Source organism: Lissotriton vulgaris, unplaced genomic scaffold, assembly GCF_964263255.1.
Source record: "Lissotriton vulgaris unplaced genomic scaffold, aLisVul1.2 SCAFFOLD_518, whole genome shotgun sequence".
Lineage (NCBI taxonomy): Eukaryota > Metazoa > Chordata > Amphibia > Caudata > Salamandridae > Lissotriton > Lissotriton vulgaris.
Window position 1 is genome coordinate 282,797 of NW_028243238.1, and position 21,573 is coordinate 304,369.

The 21,573-nt window shown below is 44.7% G+C and overlaps 1 protein-coding gene across 1 annotated transcript in view; it reads left to right on the top strand.

The window, feature by feature from the left end:
- The first annotated feature begins 330 nt into the window (after positions 1-330).
- Positions 331-21,573, top strand: part of LOC147668654 (uncharacterized) — a 574,419-nt gene continuing 553,176 nt past the window's right edge. Inside the window, exon 1 of the mRNA XM_086948545.1 lies at positions 331-514. Coding sequence (XP_086804671.1) covers positions 464-514 — 51 coding nt within the window. The 5' untranslated portion in view covers positions 331-463. The remainder of the gene's footprint in view (positions 515-21,573) is intronic.

The window sequence follows — 21,573 nt, forward strand, 5'->3', positions numbered from 1 at the left end:
AGACAATACAAACAGGGACAGCGTTAGTGTTGCCATGGGGACCGGGGTTTGGGCCTGGCAGGTTACCCTCCTTAGCAGAGCACCTATTGGCCTCACCTGCAGGTGGGACCACACCCCTTCCTTTGATCTTGAAGTACTCTGCCAATCTGGGTGTGGCCGCGAGGGGTTGTCAGTCCCTTCATTATCAGTCACCCAATCTGCCCTATCAACAGTACTCACACCACAAACACACAGAGAGTAAAAAAAAGAGCAAGTGTTTGCAGAGCTCCCAGGGGTTGCTCCCTTCTCCGATGCACCGTGTGCTCTGCCGCAGTGCAGGGGCGCCTCACCTCCAACGCGACACAGCTCACCTGCCTGTGAACACACGGGGAGAACGCCTTCCTGCCTGCTAAAACCAAGAACAGTTGTTTTCTTTTAATCTCTTCTACTGTGGATTATTACATTGAAAAACCCCGTTGAAACTATGTGGACTGTGTACCGGAATGGGATTATCCCGCACAGGAATGTGCGCAAAGTAAGGCATTCTGTGTGTTTGATTTTCGGTACCTTTTCAGTGTAACATGAAAGATGGTTTTGTTTTTCCTGTGCTCGCGTTTTCACATGCTTCTTTGATGGGCACATTATTGTTGGGGAAGGGAAGGATCTAGCATTTTCTTGCTCTACTCACCCCACTTGTCAGTTTTTGACGGTATTTTGTTTCAGATTGTTATTTAGCCGTGTTGCACTAGTGTTGCTGTACTTGGATGCTTCACACTAACACGAGCGCAAAATGTTAGTCGATAACATCGACGAGCTTTTAATCAGTTAATCAGTGGCGGAGCAAGAAGGCATTTTTTTATTTTATAGTGCTTATATTTCCACATCATTGAAATAAACGCCTGTGAATACAGTGATGCTCTTATATGTCATTTGGAATATATACATGTTCCATTTTAAAGTTTTAATGCTAGAACTCTCACAATAGTTACACACATTTGAAATACAATGTATGCTATTTTTATGAGTTTAAATACTTTTTTAGGCAATTTATAAAGTTAACATTTCGTGGCCATAGTCCACTCTCTTTAGATTGGACGCAACGTCCCTTGTTTTTATCTCAGATGTATAACGTGTATGAAAGTACAGTACCTCAAGGCCTTTTTGTACGGATCTGTTTACTACTATTAACAGATTCATGTGAAATGGTAGCCCATGATACGTCTGTGGATGCATTTGAAATCTGTCTACCATCTCTTTGAAACCACCTTTGTTAAGTCGAAGTGGTTCTTTACTCATTTCACAAAATAGCGTGTGTTTGCCAAGGATGGTTGCTGAGCCAACATAACTTTTCCAATGTGTGGCTTGCAAATTCTCACATGATGTCACACATGAATCACATTTACTTCATTAATGACATCACAGGTAACATCACGTCTCGTGACCATGCACATTAATGACATCACTGTAAGTGCTTAAGTCCCCTAGACACCTTTGACCTTAGCAGCCTTTCTCTGGGAGCGGGGACTGCCCTGAAAAAGGCCCTGAGTTCACTGTGTGATCTCTTGCAGAGGCTGCAGCCTGTTTCAGCAGTGACCTGCGGGATCAGAGGTCCGACCTGGCCTTGTACGTACTCACACTGCAACACACCCGACCATGGCAGTTAACAATGTTCATGGGTCTTTGCGTGCATTGTGGGGTCCGCAATAGCACATTGAATAATGGGATCAATTATGTCTTTTACTAATGTTATTAGTGATATGCATTGTGTGAGATCATGAGTGGTGCATTGGGTGTGGGAGGTGTTGTTCCTACATAAACTGGTGAATTTGAGTGGTTTTTAGGTTTTTCCTCATAACCATAACATGAATTCAACATTTATCAGCATTTCGATGTGTTTGTTTTATATCAAAATGTTATTTTGTCTTCAAAGTGGTCAACAATCACATATTGATTCTTGAACCTAATCATATATTTTAGAATACCTAATCATATATTAGAATACTGAAGCACACATTGAAATTATAGGCATTAATCAGTTGTTGTCTGTCTGTAAGTATACAAAATGTAAAGACTCATGTATCGGAAAAAATACAAACACAGTCCGATAAGTACTGTTTTGTAGTACAAATTTGTTTCTTTAAGCAATCCCATGAATCTTGGTAGAGTCCAATTCTAGAATTGCTCCTCTTGTGGCCAACATGTATTTCGCCTATACTCGACCTTTTCATTGCTGCAAAGTCCATAAGATTAAATACATAAATAATCTTCATAAACACATTGAAGTGTGCTTGCATTGCTAGAAAAAGTCCACAGTGGCAGTCTACATGCACTGAAGAAGAGTGATAAATATACCAATCTGCGTATATAGAAATGCACTTTTTTGTGCATCTGCAAGATTAGCAAAAATATGCACTATTAAAAAGTTAACACGTGAACGTATGTAAGGCAGAAAATGATAACAGAAACACCACTCCAAATCATGAAACCTATAAGTGTCCCGAGAAATATTATGAGAGTAAGCAATAGTGAGAAAAATAAAGTAAAATATTACTGGTCCAATCCAACAGTCCCAAATGCCGTCCAAAACAAAACGGGAAGAACCGAAAGTATAGAAAAAAATTCCGTGCACCTATTAAAAAGGAGGAAAACTACCTCTGGAATGTTCCAATTTATTTATATAAGTTAATTAGGAGGAAATCCCACCTCATGTGGAGGCTATGCTCTTTATTCGTCGTAGGGCTGATATAGTTTTACGAATTACAAGTTTCTGAACCACCAATGGAAACCATAATTGATATCTGCTAGAAATAAAAATGTTGGAGCCACCAAATTTCAGGACAACACAACCAAAACACACCCAGCATGGACAATATCTCTCATGTCAAGGTGGATGCAGCTGGTCAGAGTTAATGCGATTCCCATAAAGGAGCTCATTGTCTGCTCCTCTATCAAATTGCTTCAGAAAAGGGGGTGGTAATGAACAGAGTGTCTGAATTAAGCAGACCACTCTTACCCAGTCCAAAGATCAGGGCTTGATCCATCACCGTTTTTTAGCTCACTGCACCATCCCAGCTCAGAACCTGGCTACATGCAAAATAGTCTGTTCCTGTCCCAGTGCATGATGGGAACAGGGCAAACCAAACTACCAAGCCAATTCTTATACTGGGAAGGAAACAAGCTTCCGGGGACCGGTTTCTGGCATTTCAGCCGTCGTCGGCCCAGCTTGCTTGAATCCTGATGGTGCAATGAGCAAGGGACTCACATCTGAGTATACCCTTCCATGCTTATGGTGGACAAAATGATTCAGAAAAGGGGGTGGTGATGAACAGAGTGTCTGAATTAAGCAGACCACTCTTACCCAGTCCAAAGATCAGGGCTTGATCCATCACCGTTTTTTAGCTCACTGCACCATCCCAGCTCAGAAGCTGGCTACATGCAAATTAGTCTGTTCCTGTCCCAGTGCATGATGGGAACAGTGCAAACCAAACTACCAAGCAATTCTTATACTGGGAAGGAAACAAGCTTCCGGGGACCGGTTTCTGGCATTTCAGCCGTCGTCGGCCCGGCTTGCTTGAATCCTGATGGTGCAATGAGCAAGGGACTCACATCTGAGTATACCCTTCCACGCTTATGGTGGACAAAATGATTCAGAAAAGGGGGTGGTGATGAACAGAGTGTCTAGATTAAGCAGACCACTCTTACCCAGTCCACAGATCAGGGCTTGATCCATCACGGCGGCAGCAGTGTCCATATATGTGGTGGGCCATTCGTTTGTAAAAAGAGCGGAGAGGGCCGAGTTGGAAAAATGCAGGAACCTCAATCTGGAGCTTGATGAGCAGTTGTTTAGGTGTCATTGGAGGGGCAAGGGGGGCATGCGTTGGCACGAGTTGGTGCCGGTTTTGAACAATGTTGTGCGGGGGGGTCTGCCCGGATGTAGTAGTCATTCACCTGGGCGAAAACGATTTGGTGCAGTGTAAGGGACTGGCGCTGGTGAAACAAATGAGGAGGGACTTGCTGGAGATCAAGAGGCAGTGGGCAGGGTGTTATGTCATCTGGTCAGAATTCATACCCAGGAGGTGTTGGAGGGGAGCGGAGAGACCAGGTGCTATTGATAGGACTAGGAGGAAGATTAACAGGGAGATGCGGGCCTTTTGTGACAAGGAAGGAGTGGGTAGGATGGAGCACCCGGAGCTGAAGTATGGGGTGGTCTATTTTTTCATGGAGGATGGAGTACATTTGTCGAGATATGGGATGGAGCTATATATCGTACAATTGAAGGAGGCGTTAGACCGGGCAATAGGGGTGCGAAGGTATCCAAAGGTGCATGGGTACGTACTAGGGGGGGGTCGAAAGCCGTATGGGGCTTTCGAGTGGCGCTTTTTCCTAGTTAAACGGGGGGGGTAGGATAGGAGGAAGGAGTTTTACTGGCTGAGGGGGAGGGAGTGTACATATGGCAGATGTTGAAACAGTTCAGACAGGCGTTTGGGAAATTGATAATGATGTTTATGTTGTTGGCGGGGAACTGTTTAGGGGAGGGGGTGGGGGGTTTTGGTCAGGTACATGTATAATTAGTTAGGCCTAGTTTTGTACGGCAAAGGCCAAGGTTGGGGTATGTTTTCAGGATGCACCTGTTTCCCAATAAAGCGGCCTTTATCACACCTACATCTGTGTCCGGTCGGTTCTTCCCCTCCCCGTCTCCCGATGGGCCCCAATGGGGCTTTGCAGGGGGTGGCCGACCGGAGGGAGGCTTGCCCCCCCGGGGAATTTTGGGGCCCCGGGAGGAAGGGAGGGGGGAAGAAATTAGATAGGACACAGGAAGGGACTTTGGGCTGGTTGGGCTAGTTAGTGTGGTTTGGGCTTCTTTTGGGCTGGGGGGAATAAAAGCGGCCATTTTGGGTCACTGTGCACCATTTAGTGGGACAGTGACCCAGCAGCCGGGGGGCTTAATTGGAGCAATGTCCCACCCACCCTCCCTTAGGGCAGGCTTTTGGGGGGGAGGAGGGGTAGTTTTCCAGGGGTTGATGCCTTTAGGGTTGCCCAAGGGTTGTTGTGGGAAGCAGGTGCTTTCTGGGTTAGGATGTTTCTGGTAGTGTTGTCGCTGGGGGCAGGTGCTGGAAAGTTTCTTCGGATGGCGCTTTTTCCTAGTTAAACGGGGGGGGGAGGATAGGAGGAAGGAGTTTTACTGGCTGAGGGGGAGGGAGTGTACATATGGCAGATGTTGAAACAGTTGAGACAGGCGTTTGGGAAATTGATAATGATGTTTATGTTGTTGGCGGGGAACTGTTTAGGGCAGGGAGTGGGGGGTTTTGGTCAGGTACATGTATAATTAGTTAGGCCTAGTTTTGTATGGCAAAGGCCAAGGTTGGGGTATGTTTTCAGGATGCACCTGTTTCCCAATAAAGCGGCCTTTATCACACCTACATCTGTGTCCGGTCGGTTCTTCCCCTCCCCGTCTCCCGATGGGCCCCAACAACCTGATGAAAGGCATTAACAAATTGTCAACAATGGTTCCACTAACTACAAAGCCAATAGGTCTAGGTTTAATGGACTAGCACATGCAAACACAGGCATGCACAAGTGCACATTTCTGCAAGCCCATGTGTGTGTATGTTCCTCCGATGTGTTGTTGTTCCAGTACCAACATATCTGGCTTTAACACATTGGCTGCTATGGCTTTTCCCCTCCTGTGCTGGGAAGCTGTGAACTCTATGTTTCATGACGAGCTCAGCTCGTCATCAGCACAGCTCAACCGTGCCTCATGACGAGCTGAGCTCGTCATGAGCATGGAAGGGGTTAACACATGCCTTCTTTTTTGTGTTGTAATTCTTTATTAACATTTTGCAAGGGATTACATCTTGTAAGCAATAGCATCGGCCACTCACTTGCAATGACTGGATAAACATTTTAACAAGAAATTTGCGTGACGTGTGCCTCTTAGGGGCTGAGAGAAGCATACATTAGTATGAGTCGGGTGGGAATGGCGGGGGGGGGACGAGGGGCCCCATGGCCTGATAGATGTTGCGTTGGTGGTGGATCTAGTGTTGGCCAGATGTGTGCGTGGGGCCCTATGGGCGGTGGCTTTGTTCAACTAGCTGGATTCTGTGTATGTACCTGGTGCCGTCTATAAATCGGGCATATTAGTTTGTGACTCTGGAGGATGCTCTTCCTTCTCCTGGGTGTTGCTACTGTGCCTGGTGGGCGGGGGGCAGGGCTCGTAAGGGGGAGTACAATTCACCTCCTACTGTGGGTTCTCTTCTAGGCGTCTGTGCGGAGCATGGCGTAGTAAGTCTGTGTTGCTGCATTGCTGTGGTGCTGGGGGGAGGGGTATGAGGGAGTGAGCGCAGGGAAGATGTTAGGTGAGCGGGTGGTTGGGAGGGAGGAGACCAAGGCATTTGGGGGGATGAAAAAGATCATCGGGATACGTATCTGAGGGCACAAGGTGGCTATGGGTGCCAAGGATGCAAAAGGAGTGGTGCAGGGCATTCCTGGTTTGGTATGTGAGAGAGAGGGGGGGGGGTTGTGGTTTATGTATGGCTGCATGAGCGCTGATGGGGAGGTGACCTCTTAGGTGAGGGGCCACTGCTCTTGTTTTGGTTTAGAGGACACCAGCTGACGTCATTGCCGCTGCATGGGTTGGGTTGTCTGCTGTGGGGTTCTCGTCTTTGCCACTCTCTGAGCGTTGGAAGGGTGCCCATACCTGAAGGAACAGATCTGCCTGGTCCTGAAGGTTGTAGATGACTTGCTTGTGGGAGGCCGTGTGTATCATGGCTACCAACCACGCCTCCTGTGACTGTGGGGTCGGTGATCTCCACTGTCGCAGTTGGCTGTGGCTAGTGCTGTGTGCAGGAGGCGGCATTGTGGCTTTGACAGCTCTGGGGATTGCCGCAGATCGTGCAGGAGGATAGTGGTGGGTGTAAGTAGGAGGTGCAGGGGTATTGTAGTGCATAGGACCTGGCCCACATCGGCCCAGAAGGGTTGCACCATCGGGCATTTGCATATAATGTGGATCATGTTGCAGCCAGTGTCCACACATCTCCAACAGTTGGCATGCGGAAGCAGCCCTGCCCTGTGCAGTTTTGTTTGTGAGCAGTGCCAATCGTGGAGGATTTTGAATAGTCAGAATTTTAGTCTTGGCTCTCGGGTGCCCCTGTCCAGGTCGTCTAAGATCTCTATCCACTCGTTGTCCTCATAGGAGACCGATAGCCGGGTTTGCCATCTGATGCGGAGGTCTCGCAATAGAAGGTGCGAAAATAGGTGGGATGTAAGTACTCTGTACAGGCCGGACATAACCTCCTTGTGCTTCCCCCATGTGTGCAGGTGCAATACCACTGGCAAAGCCTGTAGCAACCAAGGACGCGGCCTTAAACTTTTCTTCAGGCAGTGCCAAAGTTACATGTATTTCCAGGATTGCTGCATCAAGAGGCCAATCTCCTCCCTTTGTTGCACAAATGTCTTGAGATCGCTGTCATGGAGGAGCTGGTCCAGGGTGTGGATGCCTACCGCCTTCCAGAGGAGCAAGGACAGTGTTTGCCCATCCATGCGTATGCCTACATTTACCCACAGGGAGGCTTTCTCATGGATTTGAGGGTTCAAGCCCAACAGTCGATGCTCCCGCTTCCAGGTCCTGTGCATGGCTGATAGTTCCGGATTGGTGGGATCGTGACAGCTTGTCCCTGTCCCATATAGGGCAGAGAGGCCTGTCTCTGTAGACGACAGGTACCTTTCTATATATATACACATTGCGGCTCATCAGGGGTTTGTTAGCATGTACCCCATTTGGGATAGTTGCAGTGCAAGGCTGAAGTGTTCCACCAAAGGGAGGTTCATTCCTACGCAAGAGCAGCGTGCTTTCAATTTCAGCACGGCCAGATGGGGCCTCGCTGAGCCCCACACAAAGGATTTTATCCTAGAGTCTATTCAGCATAGCGTGGTCAGAGGTACCTAAAGGGGGAGCATGCCAAGGGTAATACAAAGTGTGACAGTGAACATTCGCACAGCTTGTACTCTACCCCACATGGAGAGCCCCAGCACCTTCCATTTTTCAAAGTCCCGTTGCATCTGGATGAGCAGCGGGCTTAAGTTATATGCAACCATCCTTTCTGTCCCCTTACTCACCAGTATGCCCAGGTATTTGAGACCCGAGTGTTGACCGTGGAAATGGAACCCGTGTATGGAACAAACGCTTTCTTAAATCAAACAGACATTGTGAATCAAGATTCCCTTCCTTGGCCACGCAGCCTACACTTGTAAGGCTCAGAATGATGAGTCTGTCAAGATTTCACATACTCATAGATCAGAATGTGTCTACATTTATAATAAAGCAGATCGTGCATTAGGACATAGTGAGATCAAAATATATCTCAGGGATTCAGGTTCATTGTACTTGTTGCTGTTGTGTGTAGAGTTTTTAACAGCATCAAACGCTCACCATTGGCTATAATAGGCAACATTTTAAAATTACTTTTTAATCACACCTTTTTCCCACTTAAGGCAATCATTTCACTCTCCCAGATGTTGCTAGAGGTATTCCTAACTTTAAAGTTTTCAGTCAATTCATAAAAGTTATTAGAGTTCATTTTATGAACGTTATCCCTATAAAGAAAGTCCCACAATAGCCTAAGAAGTGCCCATGGAGCAGAACTGTCCAAATGCATACAATATCTTAAACAAACCATTTTTCAGCAAGAGTTCAATCGCTACCAACCCTAGTTCAGATCTCATCTAGCCTGCGGGGTGGTCTGTCGGACATGAAATGAATGCCTCTTTATGATTCCTTCAGTGGTGGTTAGTTTGTCATTTAATAAAGGGCCACATACTGGAGATGCACACAGAATCATCAAAACACTCATTATATGGTTTAATTAATGGTTCAGCCAGTGCTTAATTTGAGCCGGTGGTTAATCATCAACAGCGTGGGTTTTCATGAGCCGCAGCTAAGGACGCATTCATTTACGAGGAGATTAGGGTATTTGCCCAGAATCTCAGGATGTTGAGCAGATACCAAGACTTGATCCTGGTTCACCAGTGCTGAAGTCAGCATCTCTGGCCATTACACCACTTCCTCTCTCCACTTTATTGGTTAGCTACCACTGGGCTCAAGCAGCAGCTGGTAATACACAGGTAATTTTACTACTGTGAAAACACTTTCACAATAATGACACATTACATCTGGATTAAAGAAAAATGGGACTGGGTCTCAATTGACAACAAAGTGGACATCCTACCAGGATAACAGTGTTAATTAGCAACTATAAATCTGTGAATTCTGTATAATGTCCATCAACTCGTATAACTGCCAAATTTTCATCATTATGGAAGCAGCATCTTCAGTGATACTCCACCCATGTACTTGCCGATGGAAATCCAGCCATGGAGTGGGAATAGTGGATAGACATGTTTGCCAATTATCTTGAGGCATTATATGGGAAAGACGTTAGGTATAAAAAAAACATTGCTACTTAGTGCCCTTGGAAAGGAAAGACAATGTAAAAGTATTTGCCTATCTGCGTGGCCATGATGGTCAATCAATCTATACTAATATAATAATAAAGATGTTGTTTCGGCATCTTACGGGGGCTTCGTCCCGTGCTTAAGTTTTTTGATGCCTCTACTAGGCAACTCGTGATCCAAGCCACTGTCATCTCTAGGCTGGATTACGCGAGCTCCCTATTAGTAGGCCTGAATCAGGCAGAAATTGGACGCCTGCAGCGGATTCAGAATGCCGCAGCAAGAGCGGTGGTAGGGCTACCTAGATCATGCCCCACTTCTAGTACCCTGCGTTCGCTGCATTGGCTCCCGGTGGCTCCGCGGATTCGGTTTAAGGTCCTCTGTGTTGCCTATAAAATACTCAAGGGGTCTCCGGCTACGATTCTTTCTAAACTCCTGGTTCATTACATCCCAGCCCGAGCTTTAAGATCTGCTGATCTAGAACTGGCTGTTGTTCCTCGTTTTAAGCGGAGCAGGGCCGGCGGACGTTCCTTTCAAGTCCGTGCGGCGGTGCTTTGGAACTCCCTGCCCCCGGCGATCCGCGCCCTCAGGGATCTGCTCTCCTTTCGCCGGGCGGTGAAAACCTTCTTATTTCCCTAGTTTTAAATTTTCTGTTTTATTGTTCCGTTGTGTTGTGCTGCTGCCTTGTCGGGCGCCAGGACGCTCCTTTGCTGGAGCATCTGTGCGCCTAATAAAAACGCATAACATAACATAACATAACAAGAGAGAGCCCAAACATTTGAGGTGGGTAATATCAGGAACCACAGCACCAACCACAACACTCAATACAACGTTGGAAAGGGCAGTTGCAGCAGAAGTACATAGGCTATGCAGACGCCCACCATATACATTTAAAAGGTAAAAGAACCGTGCCAGCAAAGTAGTCCTTTGTGGGCGTGTCTGCGTTGTGCTGTGGGCGTGTGCTGGGGGCGTGACAAACGCTGGGGGCGTGTGGTACGTTCTGCCCTTCATGCCATGTCTCATATCGTGTGCTGTGGGCGTGTGCTGGGGGCGTGGGCGTGGGCGTGTGCGTGGCGCGGGATTACGGAAAAAAAAAACTGCGTGTTGTGTCAAATATTTCATTGTTTTTTCTTCCCATGTTCTGTACATTCCAGCTCCGGGTGTCCACCCTGCTCCCTTTAAATATCCCTGCACCACATAATCATAACCCACCCTTGCTACTTAAAATACCCCAACACCCTTAAACACTAACCCATCTTAACCCTATAAATATACCCTGTACCCCAAATCCCAAACCTATCACTAAACCCTAAAAATACCCCTGTACCCCAAACCCAAATCTAGCTCTGAACCCTAAAATAACCCTGTACCCCAAAACCCAAACCTACCCCTGAACCCTAAAAACACCCTTTACACCAAAACCCAAACCTAGCCCTGAACCATAAAAGTAACCCTGATACCCCAAAACCCAAACCTACCCCTGAACCCTAAAATACCCCTGTACCCCAAAACCCAAACCTAGCCCTGAACCCTACAAATACCCCTGTACCCCAAAACCCAAACCTATCCCTGAACCCTTAAAATACCCCTGTACCCCAAAACCCAAGTCTACCCCTGAACCCTAAAAATACCCCTATACCCCAAAACCCAAACCTATCCCTGAGCCCTAAAAATACCCATGTACCCCAAAACCCATACCTAAACCCTAAAACTACCCCTGTACCCCATAACCCAAAACTATATCTGAACCCTTAAAATACCCAAACACCCCAAAACATATACCTCAGTACCCCGAAACATATACCCCTATAACCATACTTACCTTATCCAAACATTTAAAAAAAACATGCTTTTACCATTCATGCATTTACAACGAATTTCGTTGTAAATGTATGCATGGTAAAAGCATATAAAATGTAATGCCATGCATTATAATGGCATTGCAGAGTCCTGGTACTTTCGTAATGAAAGTATGCGGAGTGATGGTATGCGGAAAGAAAGTTGCGGAATAATGGGTGTTTACCCTCCCCCGGTAAGTACATTGGTGGAACGGCGGCCCACATTTCCAGCAACATACTCATATTTTTTCACCACCGATTTGAAAAATGCACATGTCTCTCTCAGTGATGGCCAGCACCGACATACACTTTTAGACACACCTCCCGCCACAAGTTCTAGAATTGCGAACTTTAGAGCTGGGGAGCTACGTTCAAATCTCGGCATCAGCTCAATATCCTGTGATTCCAGGCAAATCGCTTTGTCTCCCCGTGCCTACCACATTGAATGTGTTCTTCTGTAATGTAAATTGTGCTCATGCCATGTTATCGAGTTTGCGCTATATAATATTGCAAGGAAATATAAAGTAGGGAAACTCGAGTTCACACACTACTGAATGCGCACTCTTGAGTGCATCAGCAGTGCACTGTGAATCGGAGCGTTTCACAGGCCTGTCACAGATAAGAAATGCTATCAAAGCGAAATCCTACAAACCAATATACCACTGGCCGGCAGCAATTCATACCCAGACAACGTCGGGACGGGCTGCTAGTAACTGATAAAGAATTAAGGAGGGGAATTCAACGTGGGTTTGCAAAAGAAACAAATATAGCAATATCAAGGTATAGGCACTCAACCCCAGAGGATAGGGGAGTCAGTTAATGAGTTTACAGTGAGATTACATGAACTATCTGTTAAGTGCCATTTTAGGAATAGAACTGAAGAATTAACGCATGACCAACTTATTGTGCGGTGTCGAAGCAAAAGGATGTAGAAAGGGTGTGGGCAACAAAAAGTTCATCCATGAATTATGCTATTGATATAGCTCCAGTAACTGAGGAAGCAGAGTATTGTGTGAGGGAGATGAGAAAGAGGAAAGGACAGGTACTATTGGGAAATATCTGTTGTTGAAAAACAAGAATTGATAAGAGCAGCAGAACTTACTGTTACTATTAAGGTGAGTGGCAAGTCTGGAAAAAGCTCAAATAACTGGAAACAGTGTAGAAGAACTTGTAATGGCTTTTGAAGACGCTTTCATAGTCCTGACTCAACGAATTGTTATGCCATCAACAAAGAATGTCAAAAACATGAGAGAAAGGGGCATCCTAATAAGATGAATAGCATGAGTGTTGTCAGTGAGGACTTACAGAATGAAATGGAAGGAGATAAAATGTTAAGTGTAGATGGAGATGGTAAAGGGGCAGTGTAAGAAGTGGGGTCTCTAATTGGCAGAGGTTTGCACCCTGTCCAAACAGGGAACACCTCTCTAGTCAGGGTAAGTCAGATGCACACCGTAAATTAACCTGGGCTGACCCTCTGGTAGCTTGGCACAGAGCAGTCAGGCTTAACTTAAGAGGCAATGCGTTAAGTATTTGTTTAACACTTAAATTACAGTAACTCAATTAAAAAAACACCACAAAAATACTTCACTCAGGTTTAGAAAAATTGAGAATATCCGAGTAACACAACGACAAAAATCCAACCAGTAGAAGTCCAGACATGAATTTTTACAGAATAAATGCAAAACAGTGCTTTAAAGTCTATAGTACTAATGGTTACTAAATAGTACTAAAGGTTACAATGGTAGACTGGGGTAAATCTGAAAAGACAAGCCGACCGCGATGGACAGCAGGTCGCATACAGTACCAAACAGGTTCCGCTGAGGTTTAATCTTCTTAGTTGAGCCAAGAATTCCGTATTCTCAAGGAAGAGGTTCGCCGTGAGCACAGTGAGTGTAGCTGGCGATGGTCAGCGGTGAGCGAAGAGCCACCGGGTGTTGCGGATAGACAGGTGGGGGCCTTTTGATCGCAGGCGATGGTGCTGCTGTGCGAAGATACAGAGTTGCACCCGCTCGCTCTGATCCTTTGTGCGAGCGAAACAGTTTCTTTTGCAAATGGGCCCATTCCCGGTTGCGAAGAGCCCTAAAGCTTGATTCAAAGGGCACTGGATCTGTAAATGATGAAAGAGGCAACAGCAGATGCCACTTCTGAGGCTCTGACCTTGGAAGGGCACCTCTGGCAAGGGTAGGACTCACACAAGGCAGACCCCAACAGCTCCACCAGAATTGTAGGAAGCCAGTTGTTTCCCTGAGACTTCAGAAAACAGGAGACAAGCCAGCAAGCCCTTAGAGTCACTCTGGATTCAGTCCTTGGCCTAAGAAGGGCAGAGATCAGCAGGCAGCAGGGCAGCTTAGCAAAGCAGAGAAGCAGTTCCTCAGAATAGTTCGTCACAGCAAAGTGGCAATCCTTCAGCAGAGCAATCTTTACTCCAGCAGAGTTCTTTCCAGATCTAGTAGTGTACTGCTTTGGTAGGACAAGAGCCCTAGTACTTATACCCAAATGTGCCTATGATGTTGGGGGTAACTTCAAAGGAGTTCTCTGAAGTGCACAAGGAACACTTTCAACCCATACTTGGCTCCAGACTACCAGTCCAGTGAGAGGTAAATCAGCACTTTGTGTGAGAGCAGGACACAACATATTCAGAAGTAAGTCTGAGCCACCACTCCCTCTTTCTGCCCAGGAAGGCAACATTATAGAGATGAATGTAGATAGATTCCCTGTCACACCCAGCAATTCCTTTTTTTAAAGTGGCATTTCTAAAGTGGTAAGGTCAAATCCAACTTTAACATTAAAGACAATTTATCACCACAGATCCAAAGATATTAATCATGAAGAAGCTACTCCTTTCCAATCAGTAATTATAGCTTAAAATGTGTTTTAAGGAATCCCCAATGCTACCCTATGGAAGGAGTAGACCTCACAGCAGTGAACACAAATGTAGATGTTTGTTACTGCCAGGGCACGTAAAGCTTACAAGTGCATGTCTTACCTTTTCGTTACACAGCACTGTGCCTGTATGGTTAGTTTGGGCCTATCTTAGCTGTGGCTTTTATGTGTAATAAAAGGGAGTTTAAGGCTTGGCATGTAGTTTTAAATGCCAAGTCGAAGTGGCATTAAACTGCACACACAGGGCCTGCAGTGGCAGACCTGAGACAGGTTTGAAAGGCTATTTGTGTGGGTGGTACAACCAGTGCTGAAGGCCCATTATTAGCATTTCGATTACAGGCACTGGGTACATGGTATATCACTTTACAAGGTAGTTACAGATAAACTTTATATGCCAATCAGGTGTACACCAATGTCAACATGTTTAGGGGAGAAGCACATGCACCTTTGCACTGGTCAGCAGTGGTAAAGTGCTCAGAGTCCTAAAGCCAACAAAAAGTGGGTCAGAAAAAGAGGAGGAGGAAGGCAAAACGTTTGGGGTGACCCTGCAAAAGGGCCATTTCCAACAGGCAAGGAAGAGACTAAGTGCAGTATTGCATTTACATTTCCAAAGAACATTTCCCCTACACACTCTCAAGGAAACCGCATACGGTGTATGATAAACTGTCCAAGTGCAATAATAGAAAAGACATCAATAGAGACCCAGAAACATTTTGACTACACTATCAATTGTAATTATTTAGCTAAGTATAGCAGAGCTTTTACAAATCCATACTTTACAAAACATCCCCTATAATAAATTGACTGAATGTTATGGAGAGTGCATTAATACACACCTAAGGACATTTGTAATAACATAGTTAATTCAAATTTCTAAAATTCAGATAAGATAAAGTGATTGAGTGCATCAATATATTTACCTTTGCCATACTCTCAAAAAGCAACATGCAATGTCCAATAAAATGACTAAGTGCTACCATTTGCTCCCAAATGGAAGATTTTAACTAAAATATCTAAGAGAACTTTAAAAACAACATTTTTATAGTCTTATCAAAATAAAAGGATTATCCTTATAACATGATCTCCGACTTTATTAATCAGCTTCAGAAAACCAAAGAGGAGACTACAGATTCTAATATGTTTACAAATCTAAGTTATGTCATATAGCTTGGTAATTGTCTGATTGATTATTCCATTTATCATAAACTGATTTGAAATTGACCACACACTTTATATTTTCCTTCCAATGATCCAATTAAGGGATGTCTGTCAATCTCCAGCTTTGTAAAATCAATGAACAAGCAATCAACATTGAGATGAAAATATATCTACGCTCAGCCTGAAAGGGTTGATTCGTTCTTAACATGACTAAACAAAATGACCAAACCTTGGAGCAGAGAAAGATACCCAACTTACTACTTAAAAAAGAAAAAGCATATCCCTGAAAACTTTAAGATTTGGACAGGTGACTATTATATACTGCCAGTCACTGGCTCCTTCTTATTAACATCTGAAACACTTATTTGGAGAAGAATGATAACTTGAATTGACCACTATAGATGTATAATAGAGAAACTATTTCGAATAAAGACCCATCCTTCTCAAGTTTGCTGCTTAAAACAACTTATAGCTGAATTACAAGATCTCACAGCATTCATTCATGGTCAAGTTCACTCCAGTCTTTTTTTCAATTTTGCCCAGATGCAGAGAGAGGAGAGGAGTTGGTTTATTATAAGCAAGGATGCTATATCAACACCCTACCTTATGTTTGACTAGGTCTCTTGAAATTGCCTAGGGGAGCTCGTCAAGTTTAGGCAAATGTTAATTGAGAATATTTCTAATTTTGATAAAACTATACCACAGACCACTTCCCTGCCTGCCCCGAGGGATCCCCAACTGACCCCACCTCTTCTAATCTGAGTTAAATTTAGGGCCTTGTTTAGATCTTGGTGGGGCAGATACTCCATCACAAACGTGACGGAGTCCGCTGTATTACGATCTCCATAGGATATAATAGGATAGTAATATGCCGGATGGGATCTCCGATATGTCTGTATCCTCCTCCGCCAAGATCTAAATTAGGCCCTCAGTCTGCTATCTTACTATATCCCAAACTATTCTATATATAATAATCAAGACATTCTGGTATGTCATACTTCTTGAAAAATTCATTAACCCGAAATGCAAAATCCTACCATTCTTTGTAACGAGTAATTTTGGGAAGCCTAAATATCTTAATAAAAGAAGGTAAATGTGGTCCCAAATTTTAAACCATTTTATGATAACAACGTTGTCAAAAATGGGATCAACCAAAGGGGTATTTAGTCTGGATGTCCTATTCATCAAAGCAGCCTAATAATTTATACCCATAAATGTGGCAAAGCCATTGCACCATGTTCTTTATTTAACTGAAGGCAATTAAGCTTCAACCGGGGAAACTGATTATTCCAAACAAATTCACAAATTAAAGTATCCACATGGCTAAAGCATTTTTTAGGAATTCTAATTGGAACATTACTGAATAAAAAGATAAAAAGAATTACAATTGACATTTTCCAATATAGAAAGGAGGAAGCCATCTGCTCGAGAGGTTTTTTGTTTTCTGGAAAGTGGTCTTATAATTCAATTTAAACAGATCAGAGTAATCAGTGGAGACATAAGCTCCCCAGAATGCTGACCTACGCTTATTCCCCGCTCCTCTCTAAGGCCTATCGTGAGGTCATTAGGAGGAGAGGCATTAAAAAGCAGAACCTCTGACTTTCCCTGATGGATTTTATATCCTCTGACCTGCGCAAAAGCTACAATTTTCTCCACTATTTATTGCAGATCGATCTTTTTAGCTTAAGTATAATGGTAAATCAACTGCATAAAGTTTAAGTTCAGCCATATCAAGTATGGGGGCAATCTGTATCTTTACGCATTGATATTGCCAGAGGCTCTATAAATAAGGAAACTAGAGTCAGAGACATGGCACATCCTTGGTGAGTCCCTCAACAAACTGTAACTCTACCTTCCTTCTCTCTTCCATAGAATTAATTGTAATTACTGCTGATGAGTCTTTATAGAGACTCTTTAAAACTCTTGCTAATTTAAGTGGAAAATAATAAGCTTCAAGAATTAGGAAGAATGCCTCCCAATTAAGTAGGTCAAAAGCTTTCTCAGTGTCAAACATGATTAGTACTTCAGTGATTTAATTTTGGGGAAAATAATCGGTTTGCTTTGATAAGTTAATTTGTATTAGTTGAGATAGACCTGTTTGGTAAAAAAAAAATTGATCAAAGTATATTAAAGTGGAGGCAAGATCTGTAATGGGGTTTGCTAAAACTTTAGTAAAAAGCTTATAATATAAAATAAGCATATAATCAAAATTTAACAAACTAATTGGATGTTATGAACTAAAGATCATTGGTGACTTACCATTTTTTTTTAGAATACTGTGAAAAATAATCCAATCAGCCCTTCACTGCAACACCACCCTTGCCACATGTAAGAGATGTAAGAGGTCACTCCAACCCCCAGCTGTCATCGCTGCAGGAGCTGCGCGAGCCCATTGAGCCCAGGAGGCGCTATAAATCTTGCTTTCACTGCAACACCGCCCTTGCCACCTGTAATAGAGGATTCGAACCAGCAGCTGTCATTGCAGCAGGAGCCGCGCCAGCCCATTGATGCCAGGAGGCGCTATAAAACGTGCTCAGGGCTCCTGCGGCACTGGAGCCCTTCACTGCAACACCGACCTTGCTGCCTGTAACAGGGGACTCCAACCACCAGCTGTCATCACGGCAGGAGCCGTGTGAGCCCATTGACCCCAGGAGGCGCTGTAAACCTTGCTCAGGGCTCCTGCAGCGCGGGACACGCGCGGGCAAAACCTGGGCCAAGGGCGGGCCCATCTGCGCCCGTCATAGACTGGAGGAGACGTTTCCAACATCCACTCTTAACGTCATTATGGGTAAGCGCAAGCAACTTTGTAGTCAGGATCAGGGAAATGCAAGAGTGAAGGTGCCCAGGAACTCTGCTTTTATTATATTATAATTGACCTCTGCAGTGGGGGCCTTAAATAAGGACATTTTATGTGCTGAGGTTGAATTGAACTCTGAATCTCAAGGGACAATCGTAAATCATACATTCTTATATAGCGCCTTTCACCGTAAGGTCTCAAGGCGCTTGCTTTGGGAACCCGTCCTGGCCTTTCCCTGCGAGATTACCCCTACTGGGCATCCCCAAGGTGAAGACCAGGCATCCCATCACGGTGGGGCCGTAGTGGAGATTAAGCAAGCTATTGCCCTGAGTTGCAGAGTGTGAACCCACGATTCGAGTAGGTACCGAGGCGAGAATTATCGAGTACGTGGGCATTTTGAGCTCAAGGCCCTGCTGCGCCGGGGACTGAACCCTGGTCCCGGGTCTGACTTCTGCATCAGGGACTGCCTCCTCTAACCGGTGAGCCACACTTCTCCACTGACAATCCTACCTGTTACCCCCTCCCCTCAAAACTCTGCTAACACTGAGTTAAGAGCCCTGATTAATGTGCAGATATCACTGGAGAAGGGCTCCTTAATTAGTAATAGCCTGCAATGTGGTGCAGATGGAGCGACAAGGGAAGAGACCTTTAGAATAGATGCACCCCCGTTGATGGCCCAATTGCCACATCGAGTGAAAAAGAAAGGGGAGAAAGAGTTCCACTAAACAAGGATATTCAACGGCCGACACACCCACCAACCAAGTTGACGATTGGGACTCACTAATCCATTCAGCTGCCTGGAAAGGGATGGAGGAACACTGCATCTCATGAATGGAATCCATGTTTATGACTAGTGTGAAAGACATTATAGACTCGCTAAGCACCCTAGTCAAAGGGGTAAGGTGGAAATTAGAGCGTCTTGAGTCCCATATAGGGGGCCCAAAAAATAACTACGCACCACTTATCAATCATGTCCTTACATGGGTACAAATGCAATTCTCTGGGAACACAAGGGCAGAAGGATGCGTTAATGAAAATAAAACTTTGACCATGGTTAGCCAGGATTCTATCCCTAAAATTAATTCAGAAGCAGCTCCAGGGAGACCCGCAGTGGGTCCTCAACATAATCATAGTGAGTCAGTACTAAGGCTTGCACCAATCTTGAGACCCCGGTTCAGAGTAGAACTCAGGGTAATCAAGAGGCCAATAGGGTGACAAATAGCTGCAGACTTGATTTGCAAACAGAAGCTTCAGCGCTAGTGGCTGTCCTCACAGGGGTTACCCCGCTTAGAGAGAACTGTCTGGAACCTACAATGGAGTTGTTATGTAAAACTAAATACTGGTGTGATCAACACTTTAGCAGCAGGGCCAGGATTTCCTCTTTTATTATAATGGCCAGGAGAGTGGGATTGGTGGGCCATAGGCCTAAACAGGTAGTAGGCGACTGTATTGTCGTCAACTTTGATAGCATAGATCTAGCGGGGCAGCTATTCCAGGAAGGCCCGAAGGATGGGGAGGGGGACATCAGGGCCCTACCCCTGGGTTTCTCCTATCCACCAACCAAGGGGGCACAGCTATTGGGCAGATCACACCAGGGGGTTTGGCCCGCAGTAGATAGATGGGAGTGTTCCTCTACCCAATCAAGGTTCAGTGTCCAGGTGTCTGATATGACCGCCTGCTGGTCAATGACTCCACCTTAACTGCCAGCGATGTTCACCGAAATGCCAGAAGGCAATAACAATCTGGCTTGTCAAGCCATTAGCCAATCTAGATGAAAATGACTGACTGGAGCAGCCTCGTTGTGCTCAAAGTTTAATTAATGACACCGCTAGTGGACAGGGGTTTCGTGAGAATGAATGATCTAATTGTACGTTTATTAGCTGGAATATAGTGGGACTGAGAAGTAATAAAGGTGACTCCAGATCGCTTGACTACATAAGAGAATATGATATAGTTAGCTTGCAGGAGACCTGGGATCAGGAGATCAATTTTTGGGTGGATGTGTTTAAAACCTATGGTGTGCCTACACGGCCCTCTTCATCAGGTAGAGCAAAAGGGGGTCCCTTAATGTTAATTTCACTTAACTTGTCGGGAACCCATAGTAGGGTGGATGTTAGTTCTCACAACTGCTTGGCAATTGAATTTATTTCAACCAACATGTCAAAATGTTGGCTGTTAATTTTTATAATTCTGGAGAGAACTGCTTTTTAAATGAACATTTAAGTGTGCTGAAATGTTTTTTAGTGGAGTACAGATCAAAGCAAACCACTTATTATTCAATAATAATTTTGGGTGATTTTAATAATCATTTATTTGATATGTATTGTCAGGTTGAAGATTTTTTAGGGCTAACAAATTGTTCGATTCCTCACTTCAAGCAAACACTGTGTGGGGAATGCTTGGAGTATCCGCTGGCGGACTTAGACCTCATAGAACCTAGTTCCAATGTAACAGAGGGGAGGAATCCTACTTTTAAAGCTCGTAGGTGGGAAACTATAATAGATTATGTATTTATGTCCCCCGTTTTCCAACCTTATGTAATCCTTTATAATGCAAGGTGGTCCCATTTTAGTGATCATATCCCAGTCCTTCTGGTATTAGGTAGGGGCTGTGGCCTAAAGGTTAAGCAGGCTTTGGAACGTACTTATATCTGTTTAAAAACATCAGAGCAGGGACGGAAGCTAAAATGGGCTAAAGTAATCCCGGATCTCTTTTTTCAGGACCTTTGCAAGAAGGTTGACGAACAACTTGCCACCTGTCTTGATAATTCTAAAGAGGGGACAGAGGTACTCACAGCCTTTGGGGGTATCTGTGTACAAGTGGCGTTGGGCCTCTCCTTGCCCATTAAGACTCGGTCACATCATGGTGATGGCTGGTTCGACAGTAATTGATCTAAAGCACACCGTAAGTTGATAACTGCATTGAAACACAGCCCTCGAGATAAGGTCCTTATAGCCTTGTTAAGAAAGCTGTATAAGTCTGCTCAAAAGACCCAGAAAAATGAAATTAAAGAGGAGGTATGTGATGAACTACCTTCAGTGGAGGTTTTAAGAGATAGATTTTTGGCTATCGTGAAGAAACCTTTCTTCTCTGAAATGGATGACATCCCCCTCGAATCTAACATTAACGAAGAACAATGGCTCTCCCACTTTGAATCCATATATGAGGTCCCTGCTACTTTGGACCTATCTGCTAGCCCAGAATACATAAGGAACCCCTGGAACTGGTTTTTAATGTGGAGGAAGTAGAACAGGCTATCAAGCAAATGGCCAGTAATAAGGCCCATGGCCCGGACGGCGTACCGGCCGACTTATACCAACAATATCCTATGCTTTGGGCCAAGATTTTGACAAACGTTTATAATGTGTCAAGTCAAAAGGGTTATCCTTCATCGTGGTGCTCTTCTATTACTATTCCGGCTTTCAAATAAGACCAGAGAGGTGACCCAAGGTGCTATAGGCCGATTTCTTC